The sequence below is a fragment of the Drosophila nasuta genome, chromosome 2L (assembly GCF_023558535.2).
Source record: "Drosophila nasuta strain 15112-1781.00 chromosome 2L, ASM2355853v1, whole genome shotgun sequence".
NCBI classification, from domain to species: domain Eukaryota; kingdom Metazoa; phylum Arthropoda; class Insecta; order Diptera; family Drosophilidae; genus Drosophila; species Drosophila nasuta.
Genome location: NC_083455.1, coordinates 7,360,542 through 7,387,985, shown reverse-complemented (window position 1 = coordinate 7,387,985; position 27,444 = coordinate 7,360,542). Strand labels below are relative to the sequence as shown.

Below are 27,444 nucleotides of genomic sequence, written 5' to 3'. Positions count from 1 at the left end.
AAGATTATTTCATTTTTAAAAATTACCTCATCGCGCATCTCTTGTACGTGAATGTGATAGCCACGAATGATACCATTACGATCCTTTTCCAATGGGGGCTTCCAGCTAACATGTATCGAGGTAGAGTTCAGAGGAGTCGCTTTAACATCTTGTGGATCTCCAGGCACTACAGACGATCGACGAAGAAACAATACATTAACCTTGGGCATATAGAAGGTGCAAAGATTTAAACAGAACTATTCAAATACATACGCTTACTTAGAGCTAACTTATATTTTATATATGTAGAGGGATTTTTGTTGGATCTATACGATCCTTATTCTGAGTATCTTAGACTAAGAGACATATGAAAATGGAACTAGACACAGTTAACACTAAGATTACTAAGGTTGCCTTTGACCCTAGTAGCAATATACAAAACCAGAACGAAATTTTTTGGCTCCAAGTCAAAGTCACCACATCACACTTACAATAATTAAAATGAATAATTCAAATAAATGTATAAAATTGCGGAAAGTGCTGCTTAAATGCTAATATTTATATATACTATAAAGTTGTATAGTAGTAGGTTGGTAGTAAGATAGTTAGGTAGGTATAAAAAAGAAGTAAATGGTTGCTCAGTAGGTGCACAAAAGTGAATTGGGAAGTGCATTTTATACCTTGCTTGCTATGGAGAGTAATACTTATAGAATAGTTTCAAAAAGTTTGTACACAAAAACGAATTGTGCGAACCAGTTTCTCTGGTCTCCCCAATTCTTTAATATCAATTTTTTTGGGCAAAAAACAAACATGTAAGCATTCAAAAAACATTTTATACTTTTTTTTTTGGTGTGCAAAATGTAAAAACATTGATGTAGTTATGTACTTAGTTTATTTCCAAAAAGAGAAATAAATATATGATTAGAAAGTCATGAGCTTTATTACAAAAATCCTCGCTGACTTTTATGGGCGTCAAAAATATTTTTTGGTTAAAATAGAAAAAACATTAAAAAAAAAGAGAATTTGATTTGAGATTTAGTGATTGGTCTTCAATTCTGGACCAGTACAAAAATAGTATGATATAAATATATTTATATATGTTTTGTATAAATATATATATAGTAATTAGATAATATATATTGGTTGCTATATAGGGCATTCTTAAACATTATATTCAAACCATATAAAATACTCACTCTTTTTCTCTAAATAGATTTAAAATGATTTTGTATATTTTTAATAATTAACCACCATCCATTAAATGTTGCGTTCAAAAATCAAATTTCGCAATAATTTTGTATTCACATCAAAAAAGTTTCAAAATTTGTTTTTCCATTTCGAGTTTGCATTCAAAAAAAGGTGCACGAAACAGAGCAAGTAGTGCAAGGTGCGAGTGGCCAAGCAAAGATATATTTGTGTTTGGTTTGTTTTTTTTTTAGTATATATGAAAAAAGATATAAGATATAGCTCTTTAGTTTACAGTATACATTATACAGTTCCAAAAATAGATAGGTGCATTATTACGGGATGAAAACAATAAATGATAGGAGTTGAAAGGAAGAAACTATAGTTAAATATACATATGTATGTATATAATACAAAATTTACATATTTGTTGGCACACCCGCTTTGATACTCGACAAAAAAGTGTTGCATTTGTAAATTCCTTTAGTATTGTTTTCCTCTTCAATTAAACATACGTTGTGGTATTTTGTAAGGCTTAAAAGGAGTTAATATTACCTTAAAACTTAAATCTAACTTTCATACAATATCTAAAATTTAATCTTAAATTTTGTAACTTAATTTATTTGTTTATTTCATGGGCTGCTTCAAATATGTGACTCGTGTCTGTTGAGGTCATTAAAATTTTTTAAATAAATATATAATTCAAATTATCCGAATGCAGCTCGTCGCGCACATGTTAAATTATGCTTCATTAGTGTTTCCCATAACACTGTGCACAGTGGAGCAAGAGGCAAGCGGCAGGGGCAGATTCGCCTACGGGACGGATTGCATGTCAACTGCAGCTTTGTCTAGATCTTGTCATTTCGTATGCATTCACATACTCTCCACACACACGCACGCTCGAACACATACTTGCAAACGAAAAGTATATAAAATAATTAAAATACTACCGTTAGAAGGTGTTTTTTTCTTTTTTTTCTGTAAATATATTTTTTTCTTTTCCTTTTTGTGTTGTGCTGAATAGAAAGAATGGGGCAACGAGCGCATCGTAAGCTAAGCTACGAATGCTCGAGGTGCTCATTTGAATACCTTTTAATCGTAATAATGAAAGGCATATAAGTGCGCACTGTTCAGATTTTATGTATATGTTTTTCTTAGATTCCAAAATAAACAAAATGGGATTTTTCTATTTATAAAATTTAAACATCCATACAATTTCGTTAGAATTTATGGAAGGTTATAAATATATGTTATAAAAAAGTTTAAAAAACATTTAGAACAAGTTGTTGTATTTGTTTTATTTTATACATATGTTTTTATTATTTATAGAAAATTTATTTATAGAAATAAATATTTTCGTATGTTGAGAGTAATATTTCATATTTAGTTAGAATGATATATTTATTTGGAAGAATTTTCCATAATTTGTTAAAAAATTGAAAATTCTGAAATGAAATATGGATAAAATTAAATCTTTTTACCAATAGAATTCTTTTTAATCTGTCGGTGAAATGTTCAAAAAGAATCCATAATCTCCAGGGCGTATCTGCTAGTCGAGTTCTTTTGGGTAGGATTTGCTTCTTTTTCTGTGTATTTTATTTATTTTTTTTTGGTTACTTGTGCTGCTCTGTTGGGCTTGCGTGTGTGTTTGCAACACACAAAAGGGAAGCTGCTTTACGAATTTGCAGCCAGAGCTGGGAATAAAAAACAGCAGAAAAATGAAAGCAAGTGCCCAGCTTTAGACAGGTGCTATTTGCATTTCACATTTCGTATTTTGCCTTTCGTATATCGCATTGAAAGCCAAGCCCAGGTAACAAGCGCAAAATAAACGAAATAAAAATAAAAATTAAAGATGGCGAAGCAAAGAAATAAGTACAAAATATTGTAGCATACTTTCAGGATGACCCTTTAACTGCCAACTATGCGGTTCCTTCTCAATGCCGCAGGGTTATCAATGCAATTCTACATAGTTACTTCCACACACACTCTTCCATACAAATACACACACACGTTGATTGTGCTAAATTGAGTACAATTAAAATATAGTAGAGTAGTAGCAGTAGACGACACAGATGAGCAGCGAGCAGAGACAGAGTTGTGAAAATACTGTGCTGACTAGACAACTTGAAGTGCTCTTTTTGATTATGTGCATTGCTCAAACCATACAATTCTCTTCAGAATAAGTGAAAAGAAATATATTAATAAAGTAGCCTAGCTGACACACTATGTATATTTGGCAATTGTGCAAAGGTGCCGCCAGTTGCCAGTGCTTTGCGGTGCTTTTGTAGTGCTTACTTAAAGTACAGAATCAAAGTGAGTAAGTGAAGTGTGCTTATAGCTTAACTTAGTTGACGTACTACTAGGTGCTTAACCATTAACTAAGTACATTTCATTTACAGTGCTTACGTTCAACAAATTAAATTAAGTGAGTGAGCCAACACATTTCATCGTGTCGACCATTTTTTAAACACAAAAGAGGAAAAACAACATACTTAAGAAAGAATTTAAGGTAAAAAGTTCATTGAACAAGCAAGTCAACAGCTAACAAGCAGTTGTGTTTTATGTTGTGAAATATGGTAAACGGATTGAATATTATAAAAATAATATGAATATAAAAAATGTGCTCCTTCTATTTCTTATGTGAATTGATAATATTTTTAAATTTCTACCCAATAAAACGACTGCATTGTGTGCATTATCCGCAATTTCAAATATTAACTGTTTTAACTTTATAAAAAATGTTTCTTTGGTAAGAGTTAAAGCTTTGACCGGAGTTAATTAATTTTAATAAAATGTTTTTTTAAGTAGTACAAAAAGTGTTCATAATTTATGCCAGGCACGCACTTATATTTATTATTATTAAAAATGTTGATGTATCTTTTTAACGGCTGTTTAATTATCTGCCAATTTCTGATTGACTCTATCTATTCCAAATTAGCACATTTTTCTATATTTATAAAAACACTGCGACAATTGAGTAGAGAAATAATAAAATTGGTTTCACAAATAGCAGGATCAACTCAGAGGGGCGCCATGTCAGTAACCATGGCAGTAAACACAAAAGATATCCAGGTGAGTGTAATAAAAAAAATTAAAAAATTGTGAACCAGATGCAAATGTGTTAACTGTGCAAACATGCAGGTGATGGCGGATGGCAAATAAAACTTAATCAAATGTGTCAACAGAATGCAAATTAAATGCAAAAATCAAATAATTTTTGTGCGAAAATCAATTTAAGGATTTTCTCTATGTTGCTGCTGTGTATTGCACGCGTATTTGCATAGCAATAAAATAAAATAATAAATAAATACAAAAACACAACAACAACAACAGCAAAATCATCAAGGTTGATAGGTCCGAGAGGGTGCAATATAGGCGCCAAAGTGCAAAATGGGTGCCAAAAAACAAAACACAAAGTTGACAGGGAGAAGAGGCTCAAAAAGATTACACCGAGCGGCTGCAAAATGTTATTAAATATGTATGCATACATGTGGCTATATACGTATGTATATGTGTGTATATATATATATGTGTATGAATCAGAAATCAAATAAAAAACATCAACCTACGGGTTACCGCAGCGTTAATACCCTTGCAGAGAGATATATGTAGTTATATGTTATATGCATGACAAAAAAAATTGTATATTTGTGTAAGTATATTTTTTTCTTCTGATAGCACAATTTCTATAAAAAGCTCCTTGAAAGGTAGTCGATAATGATTACAATTCTTTTTACTAAAGGCTCTTTAATTTAAATTGGAAAGTTAAATTTAAATTTCGTATAAATCTCTTTTGATAATTTTCATCGAGCTGTGTAGAGCAATCAAACTTTATTCCATACAAAACTAATATTGGAAATATAGTTTTTATAGCAGCTAAGCGATATCGTAATGCTACATTTCACTTATACAAACACGACAATATATGAAAATAACTTGCAATATTTGCATTCAGCTACATATTAAACTATCATCGAAAATAATTCTATCATAGACGTGACACGCACTGTTAGATATATATGTATATAGAAGTAGTGCAGTGCTCTCTCTCTCTCTGCAAGCGTATGCAAATATAAAATATATAAATAAATGCAAAGAAATGCGTTGCAATATTTGCCAAAGGTACACAACAACAAAAGTGTGGAATAGCAGGAGGATTTGGGGAAATTGGGTCGTGGCAATTGGGGATGGGGTAACAACGACCATTTTAGGCCCGTTAGGAGTTTTGTTTACATTTATAATTGCATAAATTTAATTATGTAAATAAATCAATTTTATATTTAATGTGGTCCTTTAGCGGCTACACACAATGATAAACAAAAACAAAATAGGGAAAATAAGCACCAACAATCAACTAACTAAATTCCTAAAAATCATACAATTTTGGTAGATTATATTTGCAGTAGATAGTTTTGTAAGTATGTATGTATGTAAGTATGTATAGTAGTAGAAATAGTAGTAGTAATAGTAGAAGTAATAGTAGTTGTAATAATAGTATATCTGGTGCGCTTACAAAAACACAGAGCTCATGGCTTTTTTTTATATTTGGGTGCTATACAAATTACCACAAAAAGTTGAATGCATTATATCAAAAAATATGATTTATTATATATTTATAGTATATTTCCAATTCGGTTAATGCAGTTATCTTTCATCAAGACGATTGAGAGTCGTTTAAATAACAAAAACACAATATAGGAGTTGTGCTAAAAAGTTGACTTGGATTTTTGTTTTTTTATAGAGATACAAGTGCAAAAAAGTAGTCAAAAATTGCGCCAAAAAATATGCAATTTTATATTACCAATTAAAAATTTTTTGTTTTTTTTTTGTTTTGTTTTTGATTGAAATAAAAAATTAATGAGCTTAAACATCATAAACGAAAAGCAAAATGATAAGAACACAACCTAAGAGATTGAATTTTTGATGAGATATTAATGTAAGGGGTCTGGATCAAAACTTCACTTTTTCCAAAGTTTTATAAAGACTTTTAAAAATCCAATAAGAGACGAGGGTAGTTTATAAGAAAGCTTAAAAAAACAGAAAATTCAGCAAAGATAAAAATAACAGAAACTTTTGAGAATCGGTACATTTTACATATGTATAAACTTTGCGATTATTGGTGAAAATATAATGGGTTGTATTTTGAAGAACTTAAAAGTCTACAAATTAAAATGGGGTTTGAATTAATACTGCTGCATTCAAAAAGTCGGATGTGTGCAGCATTGAAAAATACTTATGGTACGTATGTTATAAAATAGGGTATATGGTATTTACTGGTTGATGTAAACACACATACACAGAACAAAAGTCAATTGTGTAATTTCAAACGAAACAAAAACAAAGGAGAGAAAACGCTCCATTATGCGTTGCGGCAGCTCCTGCGTTGGGTGCTCGTTATCAAAATTCAAAAGTTGTACAAAAATTTCTTTGATTAGTATGAGTTATAAGTCGATAAGATTTGGTGTAAACTAAACGAATTTGTTAAATAACGTTTGAAATAAACTTAGAATTGGATAATTATAATTTATAATAACGTATGAATATAAATGGTAAAGGTAAATTAAAAATGATAATGGAAACATAAGAAATACGATTTGAGTTAAGACTTACGCATACGTAAGATTGTCATTGGCATACATACCATCCTCTTGAGTGCGAATTATAATCGGATGTGAGCGTGGACCATCGCCCACCGAGGTGCCGGCGAGTACCCAGATCTTGTACTCGGTCCAGCGCTTTAACTCATCGAGCACTATTTGGGTCATGTTCAGAGTGAGAGTGGACGCCTCGTCGTCCTCGCGACCCACCTCCACGAACAGCACCTTATAGTATATGATGCGCCCATTGGAGCGCTCCGCTGGTGGTGGCAGCCAGCTAAGCGAGATCGTTGTCGAGCTGTTCGCAATCGCCGTGATATTGCGTGGCGGAGCACCTGGTACTAATTACATAATAGATGGGAACGGTACGTATTGTGTGGTTTTTTTTTTTTTTGGTTTAGGTTTTTGTTGAGATGATTTTGGTTTTGCATAGCCAAAATTAGGTTGAGATTATGTAAGGTTATTTAGTTGTGGAGTTTTTATATTTTCATAGCGTTCAGCGATTAGCGTTAAAACCCAAAAGAAATGTTTGTAAAACGAAAAACATGTAACGAAAGAAAGCACAAAACAAAATATTTAATAAATGACATAATGGTTAGGCATAAGTATATAAGTTGATATTTGAAATAATCAAAATGAAACTTAAAAATATATTCTCAAGACATAATTAAATCCAATGGTTTATGCAAATAATGTTGTAGTTGCTTTTGCATTGCGAGATCTTCGAATTTCTCATTAAAAGCTTCTCTTGAAATAATTGTGCATATTTTTTGGTAACGATTTTCAGCTGAAAATTGTATTTACAGTATTGGCTAGATTTTACACTAAATGCTACGAAAGATTGACAATGAAATACAAATATATTTGTTGTTTACTAAAACACAAATCATTTAGCAAGCATGCATATAAATATTATATATTATAGCAATATGCGATAACTTAATATAAAGGATCTCGCTCACACTCACACTCAGTACATAGACTTACAGATAGACAATAATATAAACACACACATGGCATATGAGTTTTATAAACATTTAATTTGCATAAACCATGTGGTTTTAGAATTTAAGTAAACTATACATAAAAACATTTGTCTAGTTAAGTTACAAATATGTGTCAAAGTAAATGTAGATGCACGATGCTCGTAATATATTCTAACTAGAATACCAATTAGTTTAGATAAATGGAAAACAAAACACGAAACATGAAACATGAAAATTGCTATCGAAACAGTTAAAATAATTTATTGCAAAACTGAAAGTTAAGGAACAAGTCAATTTAATACAAATGCTAAACACATTCATTTCTCATTGCTCTGAAAACGAAGCCGCAAAACAATCGTTAAGCCAGGCACCACGAGAACCACTAGAACCACTTAGTATTTTAATTATGCGCAAAATCATGCGAATATGCAAAACGTGCAAATATGAAAACCAAAAGTGATGGATGCAACAATGCATAGATACTTCCACTTCCACATTTATTTTCATTTCCTCTACAATTTCCATTTCCATTTCACATTTCTCTTCGCGTTTCAAAATCAATTACTAAACACAGACACAGATCTGCACAGAAACTCAGACAGGCTACGAGTATTGTCTACGAATTTTGGTTTTGTGGTTTCGGTTGCAATTGCAGTTGCCATTGCAGTTTGCAGTTTGCAGTTTGCAGTTTGCAGTTTGCAGTTTGCAGTTTGTATTCACAATTTTGACACATGCTTAGAAATAGTTGAATTGCAATCACCTTACTATACATCATCATTTGCATAATTTAACACTCGAAACATAAATTGCTAATGCAAATAAAACTACATATTTTGGGTGCAAGTTGCTTAACAATTTCACAAACAATTTCGTGCACAAATAAAGCATTCAAAAAAGTAATTTAATGTTGAATATTTCTCTGTTGTTTTCTCTCATGTTGTTATTGTAAGAGTAGAGTTGTGTTTGTAACTGTCATGTGGTGATGTTTTCAGAGTTTCGATTTTAGATCGTGTTGTTTCATCAACAGATTGCAGTTTTTTTTTATTCAGAATTTCTTTATTTTTTTTAGTTAAATACAAAATTAAATATTCTGTAATCTGTTGATTCTGCGATAAAATTTGAGGCGTGTTTCTAGTTTGGTTTTGTATATTAGAGACTTTTTTTGCGATAGTATGCCTAAGCTAAGCTGTTGTATGTAGATGTAGGGTATTAACTTAACTAACTGTGTGTAAATTGTACATGTATGTATATTTTTAAGTATAGCCTAGATAAATGTGTATAATATAGTGTAATATATATTGAACTAATTATACATATGATAAACATAGAACTTGCAAGAAACCAGAACAATCACATATACATTATTGAATAGGATATAGTATATATAAAGTATTATAAGTGATTTAAAGAGTGCAATTCATTTCACACCTTTCACACGCTTTCACCCAATCACACACACAGTACAAACGAAGTTTTACCTGTCTCCTTGTGAGGGCCATAACACACAATACACACACACACACACACACACACTCAAAACTCGCACATACAGAACTTTATATAACGGGTTTTCAACTGAATAATCAACTACATTTTAAAAGGTTTATGGAATATATATATATAGATATATATGTATATATGTAGTTTATATGTAATTATATATAATAATGGTATATTTATATAAGTATTGGAAATTAAATATCTGTTTTTGTTTTGATTGGTTTTTAGTTGTTGTTGTACTTAAACTATAGAAACTCGTACGATTGCTACAGCTTAATTGAGTTGTTTTGTTTTTTTTTTGGGAACTTAACTTAGCATAAAGACAAGAGGCTAATCACTTACCATATTGTTTGGTGCGTACTGGTATTGGGGGCGTGGTTGCGCCTTCGCCGCGCTGCGAACGAGCTGCCAGCCAAATGTAGTACAGGGTATCAGGATACAAACCATCAAGCGTATAGGACTCCGAGTTGGAAATGCGCCTGCAAAATGCGTATGCGAATGTGTGTACATAAGTTAATTATATTTGCGTATTTCGTTATATTGAATTAGGTGAATTGTTAACTCACTTGTGATGATCCTGATTGGCGTATGTGTCATTCCAATAGAGCTCATAATGGACAATATTCTCGCTGGAATGCGTCGGCTTGGACCATTGCAATGTGACTGCGGTCTCGCCGATATCAGTGGCCCGGAAATTGCTCGGTTGTGATGGCACACCTGTATTTCAGTGTACACATACGCATAGAGGGTGTCCGGATAGGTGGTTCAGGTGGAATCAGGAATGAGTGATATACCCAGGGAGCATCCATGTATATAGCACGTGCGCACATATTTGGTTTCGGTTTTGGTTGGTTTGGTAATAATGAAACGGAAATTACGGAAATTAAATAAAATACAAACAAATCAATGTGGCATTTATTTATATATGCCAATTCTGATATGATGTTTCACATACGCACACACACACAAACATCGTACACTCACGCACTTGAAAACAAATTTACTTGCTGCTCATGGAATTGGTTGTGTATATAATAAATGTGTTTGCATCTCCATAACGAGAGTTCTGTCCGCATTTTGACCACATTGCCTTGGTCTATCAAAAGCAAATAGTTTGTTTTTAAATGATTTATATACCCTCAAGAGAAATAATTATTGTTTTTATGGCCTTAAATGCATTTCATGTGTCTCAACCGTCATCACATATGCATTTGCCTTGCTCTCAATTTGATGATGATAAAGTACTTTGCAAAAATCGTCAACCTTTTACTTTCTTTTAAAACAATGTCATGAAAATATTTTTGACTTTTTAAAAGTTCAACCTCACAAAATACTTCTAAATATACTAAGATTAAATGTAATTGATTTATAGCATTCAGTAAATATTTTCGTATCATTCGGGAGAACTTTATTAAAATTTACTTTTAAATCAATTTATTCAATTTTTGATAAATATTTACAATTTGTTTTCGTTTTAATCTTTGCGCAGAAAAAAAAACTATCCCCTCTATAATCTGATAAAAGCTTTAACTGAAATTCCTTTCTGAAATACCGTTTTTAATTTAATATTTGCACTTGAAATTTGAATAGTTTTGTAGCTGCAATTTCCAATGCAAATCTTAGTAATCCTGTGCTACACAAAGGACCCCCTGCCGGTCGGTCGCTCAGTCAGTCAGCAAGTCGGTGCCATTGAGGCATTCAGGCAGCGCTGACCAGGGGTTGGCACAAATAAAGCTAAGCGCATTAGGCAACCGCTACAAGTGCAACAAATACGGCAAATGCAACAAATTTAAAGTCAGACCATAAACTGCTGGCCACATCGTAGCAAACCTTGCCACCCAATCTCCAATCCCCAAAACCAGCACACACAGATACACACGCATACATGCATGTATATATAAACAATCACCCCAAAGTTCTTTCCCTTTAACCCGATCAGAATTCTTGCTCTGGCTTGGTCACAAAGCTGCATATCAAAGTATGGCAAATGCAATTGCTTCAGCAGTCAAACTTAATGAATATTTGCTGCATGCACACGCACAGATGCAATCAAACACACATACACACACACAAGTGTGTATATTCGCACACAACATACACACATACACAGTCAGAGTTATAAGTGCGTTGAAATTCGTAAGTAAATGGAATAAATGTCTTTCATCTAAGGGAAAACTATGCGTGAAGCTTGTTTAGTCTTTTACAAAAACATTTCAACTTGCTTAAAGAATGTCTTGTGGCTTTAAAGCCACATAAGAGAATGTTGCCAGCTACTAAAAATTACAATAAATTAACAATTTGCAAGCAGAGTTGAAGTAAAGCTTTAAATTAAAATATGCAACCATGTTACGCACTTTGAAAAATAATATAATTAGTACGCTTGAAATCGTTAAAGTTGACGAAAACTAATATTAGAATTAATTATTTTGAGTATTGTAAGCTTGGCTGGATAATGTGATAACTCTCGTAGATAGTTAAAGATGATTAACAGAACAGTATTCTTGATTGACTGTACACACGATTCGCTTGTCATTTAGAATTATAATTAAATAAGTGGTATAATCTCCGATCAATTAAATTGTCCATGTCTTAGTGCACTCCCAGCAAATGCATTTCACAATTCACATTTAACATTCAACGTCTAACATTGTGAGCTAACAACCGAGTGTACGTGTGTGTGTAGGTGTCGGTGTGAGCGTGTTTGTTTGTGTGACAAGTAATTGGGTTTGATTGGGCAATCAATTTTAGGTGCAATGTCACTCACCTTGCTGTGTCTTCACCTGAACCGGCGTGGACATTGGACCGGCTCCCATTGAGGTGTATGCTTGTATGCGGACCGTGTAGATGGCATGGGGTGTTAGCTCCGATATGGTTGTGAGTTCGCTATTGTCAATCATTCGGGCATTCCAAGAGGCCTCCGGTTGATTTGAATTGGTCGTGTAGTACACCTTGTAGCCCTAATAAATGACAGAAACCAAATGAGTATTACAACTTCTTAAATGCAGTAAGTAAACTTATTTAAATGTTTGAAATTCAGTCACAAAATTATTAACTGACGATGTTTATGGAGTCCAAATTTAATGTAAAATTCCATTCACAAAAAAGTTATGAGCTCTCGATAACTTTTTATACCAGCTACCCATTGAGTATAAGGGTATTATATTTTTGTGCCGTTAGGAAATTTATGTAACATGCAGAAGGTGTCATCTCCGACATATAGTTTATTTTATGACATATTTAAAATGTAGTGGTTTTGAGGTGCATATTCGGTATATTTGTAGAAAATGGTTTTTGCAAATGAGTAGCGGGTATCTTTCAGTCGAATACAGTCGACTGTAATTTGTTGAAATAGTTGTAAGCAAAAAGTTAGTCTTTTTTGACAATGCAGACAAAAGCAACAAAAATTCTACAAAATGAACCATAAAATAAGAATAAATATTAAAACTTTTTATATTTGTATTCTAAATTTAAATGTAGTCACAAAATTTCTGATCAATGATGGCTAAAAAGTTCTGTTGAGTACAAATTTAATTGAAATCTCAGTTTACATAAAAACCTTTTTAAAACAAATAAATGTTAAGGAAAAATGTACTTTGACTCAGTATAGTCAAATAGCATTAAAAATGCTTAAAAAACACAAAATGAACTGTCGATAATCAACGATTATTGAGAAAAGTTCAGTTAAGTACTTAAACAAAGCTTAAGCTATTAAGAATTTGCGGTCTAGCTTCATTTTGTATGAGCAACATCATATCATTAAGTTTATCACAAAGGATTTTTCGCAACCGCAATCTTTCGATGCAAAAACAAATTTAAATGCAGTTGCAGCTGTTGTGCGTCGATGGAACAAAATCGTTTGGCCATAAACTGTTTGAAATGGGGAAACTGATAACCAAAAATGAAATATGGTTTTGTGGTCTCAGATTTGTGAACTTTATAATTTTGGCATTTTGTGGTGAGGACAGTTTGCAAGCCGGCAACATTTGAAGCACACGACGACGCACAACAATAGAGACCACAACAATTGCGGCCTAGCACTTTGCTCGATCAATGTGCTTCAGAAGCGAGGACCTACAGCAGGCTGCTGGGCATTCAGTTCATCCTGAAGAATGAAAACGGCAGTCGAGCGTATAGAGGGGGAGGCTAGTGGACTGGCCTGACTGACTGTGTGGCTTTGATTTCATTCGCACATTTGCATTTAAACGTTTTGCTCTTTGCCTTCTCTGGCTCTCGTCTCGTCTCGAGCTGACAAACATGGCTAACGTCATTTGGCCTCACCATGTGACAAAGTGTCGAGCCCCGGGCATGGCCCCAAGTCAAAGAGACAGAGAGAGAGAGAGAGACTCGGTCTCAAAACTTGCAGTCAGGATCGAGGTCGGGGTCGGGAGTCGTTTGTTCATGTTGTCGTTGTTGGAATCTGTGTTCGGGTTGTTGTTTAATATGCGTACTTGATGCCAGGTACTTACGGTCACTTGTCCATTGGGCGTCTCTGGTGGCTCCCAAGTAATAATCATCGTGGATGAGCTCAACGGGCGCACTTGCACATTACGAGGTGCACTTTCCATTTCTGAAAGACCGAAAGAGATAGAGATATAGAGTCAGAGATTGAGGTAGAGATACATAGCTGGGAGTACGATGAGCATTTTGGCATTGTCAACATAAAATGAGGATTGCCAAGCAATTTCTCTGTCTGTTTTGCAACAAAGGACAGCTGTGTTAATGCTTGTTTAAGAACGCATGAATATTTGGTTTAATAATTTGATAATGGGACATCTTGGCCTCTCTGCACAACAACTCTGCACTCAGTTGTGCAGAAAGCCAGAAACATTTACGGAAAGCGATGACATTGCATGCTGCAAATCGACTTAGTTCCGAGTGGATAAAATAGAAATGCTAAAGCACTTGGTTTAATAAACGGCTTTCTGCATTTGCTTACGTACTTAATTAAACGAATATAAAGTTGACATCAATTCAATTCACTATAATTATCTATTACGAGTAGAATTTAAACGTCATACAATATGCGTTAATTTTTCCTAATTTTGCTGTTGATTTTAATTAGTTTGATCAATCAATTGCCATAATTGCATGGCTGTGTGAATGTGTGTCGGTGAAGTAATTTAGTTTCTGGCTGTGATGTTGGACGTGAAATAACTCACAATAGTTTTCGATCATTCACAATCAAATGCACTTTAAACACGGACTCGTCGTAAGCTTCATCGTCTCCTCCCCATTTTAGCCACTTTTCCACCCATTTTCCTTGGTGTCAGTCATGCATATGCAATTTCGTTAAATGAATTTCGGCATTTTGGCAATAGTCAGGGTTTTAAATCAAATGCAGCGACAGAAACCGGACAGGAGAGCGATGAGGCAAGTTAGATTGGGGGAAGTTCGGGGGATATAAACCAACGGTATTAGGGCCGCCGCACAAATGTTTTCAAATGCAAACAATCATCCATCACAATTCCTGGGAACTGGCACTGAACTTTTGTTGAATCCTCATGTCCATCCCCGTCATTGTAAACATTTTTCCTGCTGTTGCTGCTGCCATGCCAAGTCCGACGCATTATAGTGCGAATTTTGCATTTATAATGTGTGCTGCGCCATTCGCATACACAAAACAGAACAGAACAAAACGGAATAGAGCAGAGCACAACACACACATTAACTGCATTTTGTTGTTTAGGAAAACAATGCGAAAACGAACTTAAAATCAGCCCAACTCAACTGTCTGCCTGTCTAGTTGCACATTATACTAACAGGGCTAGAAATATGCAATAGGCATCTAATTCTCACACCCTTCACATCAAGTGTGAAATGGCATATTAGCGAGTTCACAGACAAATGTCAAATGCTTGTTTGTTTAACTTTATGAGCTACCTCAAATTTAGACATGCAAGGAGTTGGAAGTTAGAGTGGATTTTGAATTGAAATTGATTTGAAAAATTACAATATTTTTATCCGTTATTTAAGGCTGCGATTTGCTATGTTCTACAGGTTATTAACTTGAACTTGATTTGACATATTTTTTAATGCTTTTCTAAAACTGAGTTCAAAGTCAAATTTAAATTTAAATTGATTAGACTTAAAGTAATTTTGATGTAAAAAGCTCCCGCAAATTGTCTGCCAGGGCATTTTGGCAGTCGAGCTGATGCCTTAACCGCATTCGCACATGTTTGGAATGCATTTGCGAGGCGTGAATTTGTTGGCCAGCAGCTTGTGCTGGAGAGAGGAGTGGAAAAGAGAGCAGATTAGTGCAGGGGCAGGGGCAGAGGCAGGAGCAGGGGCAACCACTGCTAATTAGTGAGAACAGCATTTGATCGCCTCAATTGCTGACAAGCGTCACGAGTTTCGAGTCAGTTCGGTTGAGTTCAGTTACCAAATGCTATGCGTCTGCCATAAGCGAGCTTGTGATGCGGGGAATAGAGAGGCAGGCGTTCACTTCCTTTTCTTGTGCACCCCAATTGGTTAATGGCCAATCAATAAATTCCAATTCTCACAATTTTACTGCAATATCTACATGTGCCACTGCAGCGTTTTACCCACAATTTATATGGCAAGCATCTCATCTGTTACACAACTCTGTAATAGTCTGTGTATGTGTGTGTGTGTGTTTCTGTATGTGCGTGTGTGTGTGTGTGTGAGTGGCACGAACCCATTGCCGGATGGAACCGAACTGGCATTGCCATTTGCCGGCTCTGGGCTAAGATTTGCATGCAGCACATGGGCACTCCAAAAAATTGCAATAGCTTTGCCAGGCAGCTGAAGCAGCAGCAGCAACTGTCTGGCCAGGATGCCATGACTTCCCCCCCCTTGCCAACGCCAACGCCACCGCCCCTGCAACCCTTGCGTCTGCCTAACTGTCTGCCAGTTATCCTGGCAGCTCCTTGGCTGTGTGCGTCGTGTGGCAACGTCACGTAAGCTGCATTTAAGAGCATATACATTACATACGGATACGCTCCATTAATATGTATCCCTTGCATGCCAGCCTCACGCCTACAGCTTATAGCACTAAATTCTTAGCAGCCTCCGAGACACACACACTCACACACACATGCAATACAAATATACACACACATGCGCCAGGACGCCCTTTGACCTATTACATGCCGAAAGGAGCTGTTAAAGAGTTGCCAACACACTTGTAAGTACCAATGTGTGTGTGTATGTTTTGGTGCAACTGTATGCGTGTATGGCTGCGCATTAAAGTTAAACGTATTAGGCCCTATTACACGTATTACATCCAAATTGGAATACAAGATAGCAGCAACTTCAACCAAACCAAGCCAAGCCAAGTATCTACAGCTTAACCTCAGACATTGCCGAGGATATATCGAAACACGCAAATGCAGCTGGAAACAAGTGTTGGGATGTTTACAGATGGAATCTAGATAAGACGCAGGTCAACTTTGTACCCAAGCATGCATAACCATGTTAAATTCGCATTATGTGATTCCCCCAAACGGATCACGAATCGAATTTGTTTTCGTTTTTGCAGCATTTGCTGTCTTTGAATCTAGATAGCATTAATAAGCCATTGAAATTCATATTCATACTCTGCTGTGATACAGACTTAAACAGAAAATATTTTTATAAACTTAAAAAATTTGGGGCAAAAATTTGAAGTAGCTTTTTAAATGTTAACTTATTTGAAAGGAAGAACATTCAAATATTGTTTAATTTTTTAGACAAATGGTAACTTTAACTACTACTATATTAGACGAGGCGAGTTTACTACAAAATTGAAAGCTTTTAATTAAAATGTCTTATTATTTTATGTATAACTAAGCTTTAACGATTTGTGAGATTCGAGTTAGTTTAGATAAATCATATAAAAAATGTCACATTGAGTATGAACTTTGTAGATGATATAAATCTTGTTAAGCCTCTCTGCAATAAAATCAAAATGTTTTTAATAGACCTCTTTAAAAACCTCATCAATTACTTATTTATTTTCGAGATGATTTAGGGCCGTTCGTATAATCGGTATTCGCTCTGTGAACGCCATTATCTATATGTGCGATTTAAGTTATGGTTCAGGTGCGTAATGTACTTGACAGCTGCGGCCGTTATTCAACACTGGCGTCTCATTAAACTGTCTGGTGTTTATGGCAATCGCTTTGGCTGCATCTCGCTCTCGGTAAAAGCCATAAATAGGTCTTTGTCAGCTGCTACCTAAGCTGAAACCAAATCGAACCCAAAGGCGACACGTGTCATTATCCACACCAATATCAAATGCTGTAGTTGCAGTTGTTGTTGCTGTTGCTGTTGCAGCTGCTGTTGCACGATACAGTTGCTAGTTTCTTTTTGTGTGTGGCAATTGCTATCGAAATAATATTTCGAAACGATATTGGGCAAGCGATAAGCATAATTGCGGCAATAAAAGTTTTCAACTTTTATACGACAAGCTACAGAGAATAAAAAGTACGAAACGAAACGCACTCCGAGAGGCAGCAGCAGGATGCAGTGAGCGCTGTTGCCATGGCTAAAACAGCGTTGCATATACGCGGACAGACATACAGACCGACGGAGGCATACGCACAAGCCGAGTTCAAAAAGGAATAAAGAGAGAGAGATCGAAAGAGATGGAGCAAGAGAGATAGTCGTAACCATACGAGGACATTGATGCGCATTCATACGAACGCATAACAATGCAAACTTTATGCGCTGCTTGCCACATTGTGTGGCATCAGAGGGCGGGTTCTAGTGGCGGGTGCCTGTTTACCCTCACATACACAAAAGCACACACACACAGGCGCATACATCAGCTGTATAGCTAAGCGACGCAGCTGCGTATGCAACGGTTTTTAAACATTGCATTTACCTTTGATTCGATGGCAGAGAAAAGCTGTTTTCTCAGCCAAGTGGCATAAGGTTTTTAGATAGAAAAGGAAAACTGAGTACGGGATTGCCATAATGTTATGTGAATGCTGCTCAAGAATTGTTATTGAAATTGTTTTGGCCATCAAATTTTGTTAGCCACCAAAGCAAAAGCAAAAGGCTTCGCGTACTTGCAACACGCTAAGGATACTTACTTGTGCCACCAATTGAAAAATCACCTAAGCAGCAGAACAAGAGAGACGGCGAGAGAAAGAGAGGGAGATAAACATTGCAAGAAAGGGTTAGTAGCGTACTTTACATAAAAATCGCAAACGAAATCCACGAGCAAAATAAAAAATAAAATCAAATTGCACACAAAAATTCTTGGAAAATATCCTTATTTTCCCAAGCAAGGAGCAGCATGTAGAAAGAGAAATACATGTAGAGAACAGTTAGTGTGGGTTTTATCTGGGAATGGATTGTATGTGGATTGGAGGTACTCACTTGTCTCACCGGTGGTACAGGTCGCAGGAGTCGAGGGCGGACCACGTCCAATATTGTTAACGGCAATCACATAGAACTCGTATTCCGTATAAGGACTGAGAGCACGCACCACATAGAACATGGTTATGATGCCGCTAATCTCGCTGAAGGCCTGATTCGCATTCTTCGGCTTGTATTGGATGACATAGTACTGCAGATCTTCGGGACCTTTGTAGGACCATTCCAGGCGCACCGAAGTCGCCGTCACCTCAGAGATGCGCACATCAGTCGGAGCCGTAGGCAGAGCTGCAAGAAAAGTGTTGAATATTATTATTATTGAAATTAATATTTCTTTTATTTTATGGCATTACTTACATTGCACTTTGACAACAGACACGGATTCAATTTGACCCAAGGAAGAGGCTGCTATGCAGGTAAAATTCGCACTTTCCTGTATGTTTGTCAGCTGCAGCACATTCCTTCCAATGGGTATATCGTTCTCTGGCGTCAGATCATGTGCACCTGCGTGGGAGTTAACGTTAGTATAATGGCTTATATGTGGCTTTATGTTGCACTATTTACCCTTCATCCATCTGACAGCCGGCATGGGTGAGCCAACAGCAATGCAGGAGAGATTTAGATTTGATCCTAGCATCACTTCGTTGTTGGTCTCTGGTGGACGGGAGAAAGTTGGCGGAACACGACGCACTTTCACATACAAGTTGGTTGCCTTCGAGTGCTCGGTGCCAATGGAATTCTCTGCAACACACTCGTATTTGCCTTGATCCTCTTCACGGCTGTTGTTGATTTGAAGAATGCCTGAAAGAAAAAAACAAGAAAATATTGTGAGAAATGATTTAATTTTCTTGGAAAATTCAATTTCTAAATTTATTGTTAGTGGACTTATTTCAACATATTGCAAATCACTTTTACAGCTGATACTTGCAAAGACTGCAATTTCTTTTAGATTCAATTGTCTTGTCAATCTTGTTCATCAACTGTATTGCTGTAGTGTGTATTATTGCATACAATTTTGTGAATAATGCGATAGATAGAGCAAAAGTGTTTGAATAAAAATATACTTAAAATAAGAAACTAATTTGAATACAACGAGTATTCTGTTGAAAGTTCAGTTTTGAACGAATTTGCTGGAAACTGTAATTCACATTGTAGAATTTTCATATTAACCTGAACCTAAAATAGAGCGACAAAAAAAGTACTTTATATCTTCTCAGATTAGGTATATTTTCGGTTAGGTAATCTACGATAGGTAGGTTTACTTATGGTTGGGTTAATCCGTTAGACGTTTCTTAAATCGTTTCTCAACCCTTTAGGCAGGCCACATTGTTTTTATTGCAAGAAAAGGCATATGTTAGTACTCTACCTGTCAACTCTCGCATATATAAAACACAGATGCTGGCACAAGTCAAGTCAGTCACTTATTGTTCAGCAGCTAGCAAGCATCAGCATGTTCCTGTCACTGCTTTTATCAAGTTTCTTGTGCGTTCAAGGCACCACCTACATGACAGTCAACACACACATGGAATCAGCTCTGCCTGCACCTCGAGTGCACAATGAGCAACTGGAGATGGTTGAATTACTGGACCTGGGTGACAGAACCAGACGCATGGAGGCACCGAAATTGCATAACTCGGCCTCAAAGTTTTTGCTGGAAGTGTACAATGAGATTAACGAGGAACAGGAGCCACTGGAGGTGCTGCATCAGCGGCACAAGCGCTCTGTGGACGATGACATACTGGTCACAAATGCGGATCGACAGGAGATTGCCAGCTGCAATAGTATCTTGACGTTTTCCAGTCGCCTCAAGCTGCAACCCAAAGTGCCGAGCAATGTAATGGATCTGCATATTAGCTTCAATACAAACGATGTGCCCAGGGATCTGCAGTTGGTTCAAGCCATGCTACGTATCTATAAGCAGCCCTCCGCACTGGGAATGCAGCGACAGAACTTTACTGTGTCCATTTACAGGAGAATCTACAGTCATCAGGAAATGAATGACGACGAGCCTGTCTATCGCATACTGCACTCGGTGAATACCACAAGCAATTACAAGGGCTGGCTGGAGTTTAATCTAACGCAGACACTGCACACTTGGTTGCTGCAGAACTTCCAGCAGTCGCATCGCCATGAGCTACGCATCTCTGTGTCAGCTCTGGATGGGGAGCACTTGAGTGCTTTAGTCTCCGGTCTAGTGCCGCCCCAACAGGCAACATCACGGTCCAGCCTGGAGCCCTTTATTGTCGGCTACTTCAATGGTCCCGAGCTGTTGGTCAAGGTACAAAAACTGCGCTTCAAGAGAGAGCTGAACAAGCGCAAGGCAACTCTGCCAAGTGGACACCATTCGCATCCACATGCACATCCGCAGGGTCCGCCACCGATGCCCGATCTCTACAAGCCGCCGCAACAATGCGAGCGTCTTAATTTTACTGTCGACTTCAGGGAACTGCAAATGCACAACTGGGTCATAGCACCCAAGAAGTTCGAGGCGTATTTCTGCGGTGGTGGCTGCAATTTTCCTTTGGGCACCAAAATGAACGCCACGAATCATGCGATTGTGCAAACCCTGATGCATCTGAAGCAACCGCATCTACCCAAGCCATGCTGTGTGCCCACTGAGCTGGGTGCGATAACCATACTGAGATATCTGAATGACGATATTATCGATTTAACCAAGTACCAAAAGGCGGTGGCAAAGGAGTGTGGTTGTCATTAATGTGCTTTGAATCAAGGAGGCGTAGTTTTTAATTTCAACATGATCTTTTCATTTCAACATGTTCTTTTTAGAGAGTAAGCAATTTTTGTTAGTTTAGTTGTAGACGTAGTGTTGAAATAATAAATATAAATTTGGAAAAATAATATAAAATTTTTGAGAAATTCAAAATTTTGCATAAAAGAAATGCTTTCAAAACAGATATATTTTGATCTGTACACTCGGCGTATTCGGGCACATTCGGCGAATTCGGGACATATGACTTTGTGAATACATTCAGCGAATGGGTTCCATTTACTCATTGTTCCCAATGCGCCGAATGAGCCCGAAACGTTGAATTTGCGGTATGCTTATAGAGATTGAATATTAAGCATTCCCAATCCACGGAATAGGCGGACTATCAACGAGTATTTCCAACTCCTGGAAGCACATTGCGGTTGTTTGGTACTCAGAATATAGCTCTGGGAAATATATTGGACGCAGCCACATGACATTATCCGCATGGATTAGAAATATTTAAAGGAGCAATATACGGAACAATTCAAGAAATGATTATGAATAATATGATAATTATGATAATTTGGATCTTCTCACTTTTATTTCGTGTACTTAAAAAATTACCAAGTACGGCAAATATTTTGGAGATATTTGATATAACTGCAGTCGAATTCAGAGAATTTTTAATGATTTGGAATAATGCTTTGTGAATAATGTTGGATTTATTTAATATTGAAATTTTTAACCATATTTGGATGTTGCTTATTATGTGAACCGAATCGCATTTTATACGAGATATTTTACACATTTTCACTTTGTATTTGCATTCAGCGCATTGGGTATATTAGATATATTATGGAGAATTCACAAGTATTCATGGACAAGAATGAATTACTATGACACAAATGGAAACTTGTTACAAAAGGAAAATATATATAAAAATACAGGAATAGGTGACATAAATTATATGGAAGTCTTGGAAACTTTTCATGGTGTACAATATTCAACAAATAAAAGCTACAAATCGCAAGCAATTATGACATTTAACAGGCGTTATTAAATTTCGAAATATTTGGAGAATCACGAAATGCATTTAGCGCATTGCGAATATTGGTATATTCGGTACGTGTGAAGAAGAAATTTATAATACAATGTTATACAGATAGCTATTTTCGATGTTCTGCAAGTAGAATTGAATGACAAAATTACAGCTCAAAATGGTATTACTAGCAGGTTAATAAAATTAAGAATTAAATGGAAGACATTCGAAAGGCATTCAGCGCATTAGCTATAATGTATAATATTACAAACAGTACATATCTGTGCTTCAAAACAAAAATACATATCTCTGATGGCATTGCTATAAAAATATTATGAAATTTCAACATTTATTTAAATAGGATAAATAAATAGGATATTATGCGTGAAGTAACGTGGCGCTTTTAGCAGTAAATATGGAATTCACAAATCACAAAATAATGTAAGAAAGCTATGAAATTAATGTTTTTGAGCAATCAATCTGAATTAAAAATTAAATTTACCCAATGCTAATCATTATGAAATAAATGTGGAGGCGACAAATTATGTTCACTTGGCACTTATTAAATAAATATAATATTAGTATAATAAATATTTATAAGAAATTAAATATATCTAAATTGTAAATTAAATTAAGCTTGTGCTGCTTTTAAGGAACTACTTTATGGCAAAAATCTTCAATCAGCGTTTAGCGTTTTTATGAACTCTTTCTTGTTGGACGTGGCATATGTAAGTAGTCTTAAGATCTTAGATTTATCAATAAATTTGAAAGTCAAAGTGTGTTTGGGTCTTGTCTCCGGTCGGTGTCCGCCTGTTGCTTGCTTTTTGTAGCTGGGTTTTAATGGTCGAAACCCACATTATACTCATTGGCTCATAAAATGGCCAGAATTTACCTTCTTTTTATGTGCACTGCTGTCTGGTGCAGCGACATGGCGGCGAAGAAGGAAAAAAGGAGCTACACATGAAAATTAACACAATTTTTATATGATTTTAAAGGCCGTATAAAAGTTATGACAGTGTTGTTCTTTTGGCACGCATTGGCAATCTGCCTTGGGTCTATTAAATATCGAGCGCACTTTTCCGGCATATTAAGCTAATGTGAGCACCCAAAGACACACATACATACGCTCACTGACGCACGCACACATGCGCATATAAAGTGTCATAAACCGTTGAAGCCCTCGCATTATATTTATATGACCAATAAACAATGAAATATGTACTACGAGACTAATTCAGCTGTCATAACATTGCGCTATATGAGACTATAAGACAATCCATAATGCTCTGGCGAAAACGCATATAAATTGTCGCTTTTAAATCAACAGTTTCGACCCATAAACTTATGACTCAATGTGGGATGAATTTCGTGATTGTTTCCCAGCACCAATTAGTTATTAAATTTAAGCGAAGATATATTTTTAAAATACTGGAGGCAGATGCCATAAAACCAGCAGAATAATCAGAATATTTTAATATTTCGGTATTCTTGGGAAAATAAACATTGTGTGCTCAATTTCCATAAAACTTTTGCGAGCTATTTTATTTATATTTTCATTTAAAGACTGCTAAATTGAAAATGTGATGTCTCATATTATGTCATTGAGATTTCATTGTGTCATTCATTGTTGTCCGTTAATTCGACCTAAATCTGTGGCTGTCAATTTTAATATACCCTTCGCGTCCAAATGTTCGTGTGCAGGGTAGAGTTTAGTACACAATTCGCATCCATTATTAATTACAAATTTTTGCCGCTTAACAATGTTATTATGTTGGCCATTTGCTGGCATTATATTTCAAATTTCTAATCAATAAATTGCCCTAATATATACAGCATTTTATTTTCAGTTCGTGTTGAATTAATGATCTAACGTTGATTATTCAATTTACGCTCAAATACGCCCCAATTAATCAGCTGCCTCAATTTTTATTTTTTTTTTTCTCTATTTTTTTATTCCTGACTCACACTTGTTTATGGTATATATTAGCGAGTCAATAAAAATACTTTCGGTATCAAATATGAATGATATATGGCAACTATTCATTTGCACCATTTCATATGAAATATTTTCAGATTTAAATCGCTTCATTATTTATAGATCGCATATTTGGGCGATAAAAATTGTCGCATCGTTTATGCATACATATTGAATTGAGATTCGATTTCAGTTTGTTGAACATATTTATTGCTTTTAATTTTTATGGAAATTATTGAAACTTTGAAGCGGATATTTCGCTTCATGTGCTTCAAAGCAATTGAGGTAGTTTGATTTTCAACCAATATGATATATATGTATAAATTCAATAAACTTGAAATATCTTTAGTTTAATTTTAAATGTATATAATATGCCAAATGTAAGGTATTAAATGAATTTTTCAACATATTTTTGAAGTTATAAGCTTTATGGTGTTACTGCTAAATACACATTTTAATTATAAAATAATCTATTTTGTGGTTAACAAATGAAATTGAATTTCCTCATAAATATCCGCATGTTTTTGTTTGTTTGCAATCTAGGGGAACATAACTGTGGTGAGTAAGTGAATGTGAATAAGTGAAAAGTTGCTGCAGCTAATGTGAATAAAGTATTCATTGCGGTAGTTTTTTGGGTAACATATGAGAATGTGTAGCTGGATTTGATGTAGGCCAATTAATGAAAATGTTTTCTGCTCTGCTTCGCTGCCTCTCCACAGACGAATAAAATGTGTAGCGAAAATGAACCACAGCGAAAAGAACTGCAATAATATGAGACAAAAACACACACCCACACACACAGACTACAGTTGAGTGAATCATTTTAATGACTCGTATTGTTGCCCCACCTCCACCTCCCACGGGAAGTAGATGTATATAAATTGTAGAAATGTCGAGCCGTGTTAAATGTTCCAAAGTATCATACTCCACTCGTGTTTATTATATGTGCGGTGCTTCTGTTGTTTTGCCGGCTGAGAGTACCACCGAAATGGCAAGGCAGCGGGTACAGAGAGGATAAAATGTTGAAGCAAATAAAATAATATAGAAAAGAGAACAACTAAAAATGATGCATGCTGCTAGATGATTGCGGCGCGGTTTTTACTGTGCAACGTTTCGTTTTCATTTACTTTTTTTTATTTCTATTTGCACATTTTTATTTATTTTTTATATGTACTTGTCGTTGTTGCTGCTGGCTACTGTTTGTTGTTGGCTGTTCCGTTCACCTACATGCATCAAAGTTGATTGTTGTGAAATTTATTGCATACTTTTTGGCGTGTTTGGCTGCACATTTATTACGCTTGTTGCGCTTCGCAAACGACACAGCAAACGATTATTGTTGTTGTTTAGAAACCGTTGAACCATTCAAACAACCATTTAATGCCAGTGCATTTTAAATAATCGAAATATTTGAATAGCACTCTCATCGCTGTCGTCGTCGTTGTCGTTGTCGAGGACATCTCTGTTTGTAAGTACAAACGTATATGAATACAACCACTTGGCATTTGGTTTCAAGGTAAAAATCCACAAAACGGCAAAAGGAGAACTTGATTAAAATTTATGGCAAGCAACTTTCATTAAAATTGTCGGCAAGCTGGCAAAACATTAACATAAGCCACACACATACACACAGACACACAGGAGAAAGCGAGGAGGAATGAGGTAAGTAGATGCCTGCAAGGGTTTTTTAGGGGCAGCTTCAGCACTTTGTGTGTGGGCTTTGACTGTAGCAATAAAAATTAAGCTCTGTTGCATGCAGCTGGGTGTCGTCTCCTCTGGCCTTTTCGCTAGCTGCGCGTGTGTGTGCGTTTGTGTGTGTGTGTGTCTGTGTGAGTGCGGGTGTAACTCTTATGAAAATTAAAAATTCTTTCAAGCCTCATAAAAATAAAGAAAATAACTGGCAAACGTTGTGCTAAGACTGAAAATTGGCTTTTAAATAAAACGGGTTTTAGGTCGACCGAACCTGAGTTTTGAGCCCAAATGAAAATTGGACTGGTTTTGTTTTAATTTAAAATAATACAGTTTTGCTTTTAATACTTATATGAAAACGGCGACTAACAAAAGCAGAACAATAAAGAAAATCTGCTGACTTACTTTAAATATGTTCAGCAAACTGGCTCTAAATAATTGAAATTTATGCATCATTTTTATAATAAATAAATAATATATGAAGAAAATGAAAAATGAAATAATTATTAAGAAATATAAATTGCAAGTTCTTAGTTCATTGCTTAGCTTCAGCCGCAAAAACTTCGCTCAAGCTCTGAGCAAAACGCGTTTATGAGACACAAAGTTCTCAGTGGGATTAACTAAGATGCAGCTAGGAAACTTCTCAGAATTACTTTACATACCGCTTCACACATACTGAATGCGAATGGCATACCTTGAGCTGAACCGCTTTTATGCAAATTAGAATCCCAAACATGGTAATGGCTTGCATTCCGGAAGCATAGAAATGGAACCACTCCTTCGCATCCACAGGCAAATTCAATCCGAAATGCGCGCCGTCTTTATGTAGCAGCCACGCATCGCTGGGCAGCGACTGCTGCAGGATTGTTTGGGAAGCTTTTTATGGCCACATGGACTATTTAGCCAAAGTCAATCACAGCAACAACGAGGCCTGCCTAACAAGCAGACGGGGAGAATGGCGGACAAAAGGGCAAGCGTGTTGGCAACGCGTTGTCGTCTTTTGTGCCACAGTTGCCGTTAACAACAGGCGCGAGACAATGGTGCTCCCAATACGCGAGCAGACACGAAACTGTGAGTCTCCGCCCCTCAACTTTCCTCTCTCTATGTACATGGCACACATGTGGCATGCCACAACTGCACTTCCGCTTGCGCAGTCATTTTCATATTTTGTAACTTCCGTTACCGCACACACAAACACACACATTGCGAGCGGGGCGAAAGGAGAGGGAAGTGAAAGAGAGATAGAGCGAGGCAAAGGGGCGGAGATAGAAGGCGAATAAGTTGTCGCCTGGCTGAATCCCAGAGCCGCTAAGGCGTGTGCTCAGTGCTTGGCTGCGTGGCCAAATGGGATTATTAATTAAATTATGCTTTAATTTAAGTAGTCCTCAACGTCTTTTGGCAACAATGTGACATTTATGGGGGCAACCACTCTCAACCCCCCTCATAAAAGTGAAAAGTTTCAATTT

At 36.0% G+C, this 27,444-nt stretch overlaps 2 protein-coding genes and 1 long non-coding RNA gene across 8 annotated transcripts in view; 2 read left to right on the top strand and 1 right to left on the bottom strand.

Annotated features, from left to right (window-relative positions):
* Window positions 1-27,444, bottom strand: part of LOC132783485 (tyrosine-protein phosphatase Lar) — a 118,066-nt gene that overhangs the window by 7,329 nt on the left and 83,293 nt on the right. For 2 of the 6 annotated variants that reach the window (XM_060788685.1, XM_060788683.1), the window contains 10 exons: window positions 19,133-19,369; window positions 18,926-19,072; window positions 18,581-18,856; window positions 18,283-18,306; window positions 13,714-13,814; window positions 12,012-12,204; window positions 9,814-9,964; window positions 9,590-9,726; window positions 6,806-7,102; window positions 27-166 (listed from right to left, as the gene is read on the bottom strand). In XM_060788685.1, the coding sequence (XP_060644668.1) occupies window positions 27-166; window positions 6,806-7,102; window positions 9,590-9,726; window positions 9,814-9,964; window positions 12,012-12,204; window positions 13,714-13,814; window positions 18,283-18,306; window positions 18,581-18,856; window positions 18,926-19,072; window positions 19,133-19,369 (1,703 nt within the window). Of the gene's footprint in view, window positions 1-26; window positions 167-6,805; window positions 7,103-9,589; window positions 9,727-9,813; window positions 9,965-12,011; window positions 12,205-13,713; window positions 13,815-18,282; window positions 18,307-18,571; window positions 18,857-18,925; window positions 19,073-19,132; window positions 19,370-19,496; window positions 19,561-27,444 lie in introns of those variants that run through there. The other 4 variants (XM_060788688.1, XM_060788684.1, XM_060788686.1 and 1 more) reach the window with 4 other exon arrangements.
* LOC132783489 (uncharacterized) lies at window positions 126-516 on the top strand. The gene is made up of 2 exons (XR_009632156.1): window positions 126-216; window positions 289-516. It is a non-coding gene; the product is annotated as an uncharacterized LOC132783489 (long non-coding RNA).
* On the top strand, window positions 19,931-22,862 carry LOC132798512 (protein screw). Its single transcript, XM_060810391.1, has one exon. It carries the CDS (start codon window positions 20,019-20,021, stop codon window positions 21,282-21,284), a length of 1,266 nt encoding a protein of 421 aa, XP_060666374.1. The 5' UTR covers window positions 19,931-20,018; the 3' UTR covers window positions 21,285-22,862.